The sequence below is a fragment of the Phaethon lepturus genome, unplaced genomic scaffold, assembly GCF_000687285.1.
Source record: "Phaethon lepturus isolate BGI_N335 unplaced genomic scaffold, ASM68728v1 scaffold32346, whole genome shotgun sequence".
In the NCBI taxonomy this organism is placed as follows: domain Eukaryota; kingdom Metazoa; phylum Chordata; class Aves; order Phaethontiformes; family Phaethontidae; genus Phaethon; species Phaethon lepturus.
In genome coordinates, this window is record NW_010546092.1 from 1 (window position 1) to 6087 (window position 6087).

A 6087-nucleotide genomic window follows, 5' to 3' on the forward strand; every position below is an offset into this window, starting at 1 on the left:
CCAACGGGTCCCCCACTGTGTGCAGGAGAAATGCATGGACAAGCCGGGTCCGAAGCTGGACAGCCGGGCTGAGACGTGCTTCGTGAACTGCGTGGAGCGCTTCATTGACACCAGCCAGTTCATCCTGAACCGGCTGGAGCAGACACAGAAGTCCAAGTCGGCCTTCTCGGCGAGCCTGTCCCAATGAGTGGGAACCGCGAAAAAAAAACCATGAGGCCAGGCCCTCCGCCACGCTGGCTCCTGGTCACTCTGCTGCCTGAATGAGCTAGGATCAGCTCTGGGGTTTAGGATTTAATTAAATGCCAGTCTTGGGAAGTTGCAGCCAGATGAGAGCCCACGACAGAGGCATGGTCATTTCTCCTCGGGGTGACGTGCTGCTCCCAGGCCCATGGGGCAGCAGCTGTCTTTGTGCTGGGACTCTGGGGCTATGGATGCTATGCAGGAAGCGTTGGGAATGCACCCGCTCAGCTGAATGGAGGGGTGGTGACACTCACATCAGGGCGTGCTGATGTGACTCTCGGCTCTGGGTGAGGCCAGCCTGTGACCGCCGCCTTAAACGGTGCTGCACGAAACAAACCTCCTGGGAGATGCTAACAAGCCCTACAGGCGCCATTGCTGTGCAGTCTGGTACAGGTACCCTTAGCAAGAAGAGCTTGTTGGCATAGTGATCATTCCAGGCACTGTCACTACTGGAAAATACTTTCAGGCTTCCATAAGTAAATCATTCATGTGGCCAAGTGACAGATTTTCAAACTGCAGCACAACTCTGTCAATACTGACTTGCTCCATTAACTGCTTTCCCCTGGTCAATGTAATAAATATTAACTGGGTCAATTTTTAACATGAGATTCTCCTTTGTTCAGGTAGATGACCACTGAGAATTGAAAATCTTGCCACCTTCTCACTCACTCTCCTTCCCAGTCATCCTGTTTATTGCAAAATTAGTAGGGAGGGGGTGTAATTGTCTTCTGGCTAGAAGGTCTGCTCTGAATTCTGATTTGTTGCTCAATTAATTTGATCCCATGAATCAGACTTGTTTCTGGGAGAGGCTGTGACCTTTCCTCCTTTTCCCCAAGGGGTTAACGGCTCCTGCTCTCCTGTAGAGGAGTAGTTTCTTTCAAGAGGCTAAATACAGGAAATAAGTAACCAACTACTTTATAACTGTATGCACCTTTACCTATGGAGACGACTGGAGGGAGGGCCTATACCATGTCTTCTAGACCTCTGCCCCCAGGACACAGAGGGTAGCTTCCCAACAAACTACCGGTCCGCCCTCTCGGAAAGGCAGCATAGCATTTCAGCAGCGCTTATGTGCAGCATGGCTCTGAGAAGCCTGGAGTGACCCACTGACGGTGGCTTGGAGCTCTACACAGGAATCAGGTAAAGCAGTTCTGCACATGTCCATTTGCTGTGGATGGCTGGACACAGCATGTGAGTACATTGCTTGTAGCCAGCAACCTTCCTGGGAACAAATTCAGGATGTGTTAAAACAGAACTATGCAGATACAAACCCATGTAGGTGAGGACACAGCTGTCTAGTTATCTTTCAGAAACTTACCTCAATAGCTAAGGACTCTTAGGTCACTTCTGTTCCTGCAGTGATTCCTTCTTCTGTCCCTATCTTGAGTTTCTCTCAAGCATCTGCATGGTTCTTCCTACCCCTGTAATCCTTCACGCCTTTCAGCACTGGCCCAGCTCTATGTACAAATGTATCACTAGCCACTCAGTAACTGAACTAATCTGTTTTTAATAGAATACAGTGAGCAGGTGTTTCATCAACCTGCACAGCAGACGTTTCGTGAAGAGGCTGGTCCCTCTGCAAGAGCCACTGCAGCATGTGGCACCATCATTGAAGTTTTCCAGTTTTGGCTGTGTATTCTGTTCTTGGATGTGAATCTGTAAATAAATTCTAGCAGAGTGAGCAAAACAAGTACTTGATAGAGGAATTTTTTAATTAATACTCCAGGTTTGTCATCTTGAAAGCCAGATGTCCATCTTCCCTCTGTAATTTTAGCACCATGTTAGATTATTTTGTAACTGTTAATCTTCTAAGTATATTTTTAAAAAAATGCTGTGAGGCCTCCCCAGATGCATGGTTTTTGCATTCAGTTAAGGGTTAGCACTGTGTTAGTGCTGTGGGCCTCCACGCAGCCAAAGGTGGTGTCCTGACGAGGGCAGATCAATTCTTCATGTAGAAGAACAGTGAAGAGGCACCGGATCCCAGGAACTGGGCAGCTCACAGGGCTCCTGTCTGTAGCTGCAGGAGGCTGCTGTCCCTGTCGGCCTCCTGGCAGTGGCAGGTCACCCATCTCATGCCTGGGGCAGGTAGATGGTAACTGCCAACTCCTGCTAGTGCAGCAGTAGCTAGCAGCAGCTGAGGCAGCATGCTCAACCTTGCAGTGGAGCTGCTCAGCAGTGGCAGCAGAAAACTAGCAGTTCAGAGGCTTCCTCACACGCTTTCACCTTCCTCCTCCTCCTCCTCCGCGCTCTGAGAGCCTTTCTCCTCTGAGGGCAGAAGAGGGTGGTGCTGACATGACTGATGTCTGTCTGCACTCCTCCATGAGACGTGCAGATCTGGCCTGCCTTGCTGCAGGAAGAGTGGCAGGAGGTCGGGGGTGAAGGCCATGTCCCTGAAGGCGTGCAGGAGGAAGATGCCAAACACGATGGTGAGGAAGCCGCTGATGGTGCCAATGATGTTGTCTAGCACCATGTGTTGCCATTCCTTGAAGAGGATGGCAGAGCACATCATGACTGCTGTGGTGAACAGCACGTAGTACACAGGCGTGACCACAGATGTGTTGAAGATGTCCAAGGCTTTGTTCAGATAGTTGATCTGGACGCTGATGCAGATCACCAGGCATACCAGGAGCACCCAGCCCAGTGGTTCTTTCAGGACTGGCTTCCCGGAAAACAGTTCTTTCAGGGCAATCCCCAAACCTTTGACACAGGACACAGAAAGCGAGCCGATGGCAGAGCAGACCAAAACATAAACCAGGACATTGCTCTGTCCGTAACGGGGTCCAGCCACAAAGATAAGCAGAAGGGAGCTCACGAGGATGCACATGGTAAATACAATGAATCCTTTGGGAAAGAAGAATTAGAAAGCTCCATAAGAGAACAGTAGCACCAGTGACAAATATAACTGAACTGCAAGTAGAGGGAGGACAGGCAGGTAACTGCCCCATCAGTCTGTATTTTTAGCCTCCACCTGTAGGGACTGGGGTTCGGAAGCAGAGTTGGTCTCCAGCCTTAGCAAAGTTGCAGAGACAACAGCAGCTCTTTACAGTGCTGATCACAGCACTGCCCCACAAGTCAGCCTGTCAGGGGATACAGCTGCCCATGCTGGAATGGGTAGGGGCACAGCCAGGCTCTATGGCACTAGCAGAGGTGGGAGGCTTGTTGTCCGACAAGATGAGGGGGCACAGCTTTGCAGGAGGCCCAGGAGGGTGGCAGAAGCCCTAGCTGAACTCTGCAGGCTGTGGTGGGATAAAGAGGAAAGCACCACATCACAGGAGTGTGAGGCTCTGCCAGAGCACTCCCTCTAATGAGCGTCAGCACCTACCCATTACTCTGCTTTGCTCTTCTCCCTGTCCTTCCTTCCTCCATCTCCTGTGGCTTATTCTGCCATTCACGCTATTGTCTAAATCATATTCTTGCAACCTGATTCATTCTCTAACATAAATATCAGGACTACTTGATCTTGGGCGTAACTCCTTGAATCGCTAGTTCATCTTTGCCTGAAGTTCCTCCTTCCCTCAGCCAGGCCACTGCCACCCTCGTGTACAGGAATTCCCTCTCCTATCCTGGCACTGTCACAGACCAGCCCCTTCGGCTGCAAGCTGCAGCTGATTTCCATGCTCTTCACTTTTTGCATCTATACCTCATAGACAGTACAAAAAAAGCACACTTGGTAACTGTTAATGACTCAAGTTCTCACCCCTGCTTCAGTACAGACCCAGTGACTTGGGAGCATCACCCGGACTCCCCTCTGCAAAGTGGGGTTCCCATCTGCTTCTTTCATCCAGGGTCAAGAGGACTTGACAGTCCTAAAAAGCCATTCTGAAGCTGACATGTCCCGCTATGTTTTGAGCAAATTAGTAAGGTGTAAATCCTCTGAGCACACACATTAAATGCTGTTTTACTGTCATCAATCTTTCACATTTAGAATGTGGAGACCCCAGCCTTTTCCCACCACAGAAGGCAACCTGCAAGCTACCCCGGACACAGGGGAATGTTTCCTCCACTGGTGCGCCGAACAAGAAACAGCTCAATTACCCTTTGGTTCAGTCCTTCCCAATCTAGCCAATATAGTATCCTACCTTCTACTGTCATTTCCAAGCCTGAAGTTGACAGGACCCCTTTTATTTAAGTACCTGGATCTTTCAGCTTCTCTGCCATTGACTCCAGGCTGGAAACCTCTTCTTCCTGTGGAGCATGGATCACCATCACTGTGGAGCCCAGGATACTCAGGATGCAGCCAATCTTCCCATGAACATTCAGCTGCTCATTCAGGAAGGCGGAAGACAGAACTGCACTGAAAGATAGTAAAAAAACCACAAAACCAATTAGGCGAAGTGATTGACTACCTGAAGGAAGAGACAGAGGAAAGCAGAGCAACTGCTTTCACCACTAAGGGGTGGTAGGTGAGGTAAGGGTGTTTCTGAGGCTGCTTACCTAACAAGGACACTTAGAGCACCCAGTGGAGTTACCAGTGTTGCAGGGGCAAAGGCATAAGCAGCAAAATTTGCTGCTTCTCCAACTCCCACTGCAAGAGAAACTTTGTCAGGTGAGCATCAAAGTAGGAGCAATTCAGCATAATACAATTTTGAGTGCAGTCAGAAGAGGGCCTCAGTTTCCACCTGAACATCCTGTGTTTCTCTCTGTTCTCAATGCAACCAGGAAAGAACAACATCAGCAAGAAAAGCAGAAGCCCAGTATAGGTTCTCTTGGGAAGAGAAGGCTCATGGTTATGAATGGTGATCCTTAGTCACACATGGCTATGCAGTTGAGCAGTAACCACAGGAAAATATTTCCATAATGTCCTCAAAGCTGAAAGAAGTTTTGACACATTTTGTATTTCTAAGTCATGTTCTTCTCCTGGAAGAGCTTTTACAGCTTTTTAAAGGGTAAATCAAGTACAATTCGTTATTAATGTTGAAAAATGTAAAATAGAGCTGCTGAAATCACTGTAGCACTAAACACACAGTGCTGGATGTGCCGTTATAACTACATCATCTGGGCAGACCATTTCAGAAGCACCTAATCCAACCCAGTTAGACCAGCTCCTCAACTTCTGTTTAGCAGAGAAACATGGTAATGCATGAGACTTTAGAATATTTTAGCTTTATCATTAGATCAACAACATCCTCAGACACTCAGATAAAAATCAAGCACTCACACAACTATCATAATAATAAACCAAGAAAGCAACTGGAAACAATGACAAACACACTCTTAAGTGTGTCTTGCTACAGTTTCAGAGCAAGTACTTACTGCACAGCAGCCCTGCCCACCAAAGCCACTCTTGCAGGTACGCGTGACCTCCTTGCCCTAAGGAAGAAAGAGTAACAAGAAACCTCAGATGAAGCTACACGAAAAGCTCATTATCCTGCCAGAACTGCCTCGGAGAAGCAATCACGCGGGAAAAGCCTCTTCTCTGCAAGGCTGCCTTGGGTCTGTCTGCCTTGTCACATATTGGCCTGACCCAGACATGGGCAAGCACTGATTCTGCTACCCTAAAAGCAAAGATTTTATCCTCAGATTCTCCTGCGTTTAAAAGACAGCACACGTGGGTGGTTACAGAAACGTCTCTTTGTCGGCTATGGGCGATAGCTGTAGAAAAAAAGTCTACTTTTAGACCAAAAAGCCCCACAAGCAAGAAGGGGGGCAGCCAAGGCCCAGCGCTGGCCGGACTGGCCGGGTGGAGGCTGGCCCGGCCCGAAGTGTCCGGGGAACGCGCCGGCGCGGGGAGCAGCTGCAGCGACAGCCCGGGGGTTGTCTGCTCACGAGAAAGAGGCGGAGGTGACGGGCGCTCGCAGGGGAGGGACCGGGGCGTTTTGTCCCTCCGCCCCCGTTAGCCCGAGCTCC

General features: G+C 49.4%; 2 protein-coding genes across 2 annotated transcripts; one reads left to right on the plus strand and one right to left on the minus strand.

Moving 5' to 3' along the window:
• Nucleotides 1-16: 16 nt before the first annotated feature.
• On the plus strand, nucleotides 17-187 carry TIMM8A (translocase of inner mitochondrial membrane 8 homolog A (yeast); the record flags this gene model as incomplete). Its single annotated transcript, XM_010289191.1, has 1 exon — nucleotides 17-187. A coding segment is annotated over one exon (171 nt), but the record flags the coding sequence as incomplete, so codon positions are not given.
• A 2262-nt stretch (nucleotides 188-2449) lies between these two features.
• On the minus strand, nucleotides 2450-5550 carry LOC104614413 (magnesium transporter NIPA2-like; the record flags this gene model as incomplete). Its single annotated transcript, XM_010289192.1, has 4 exons — nucleotides 2450-3081; nucleotides 4374-4534; nucleotides 4675-4765; nucleotides 5494-5550. Coding segments are annotated over 4 exons (941 nt in total), but the record flags the coding sequence as incomplete, so codon positions are not given.
• Between the last annotated feature and the right edge of the window lie 537 nt (nucleotides 5551-6087).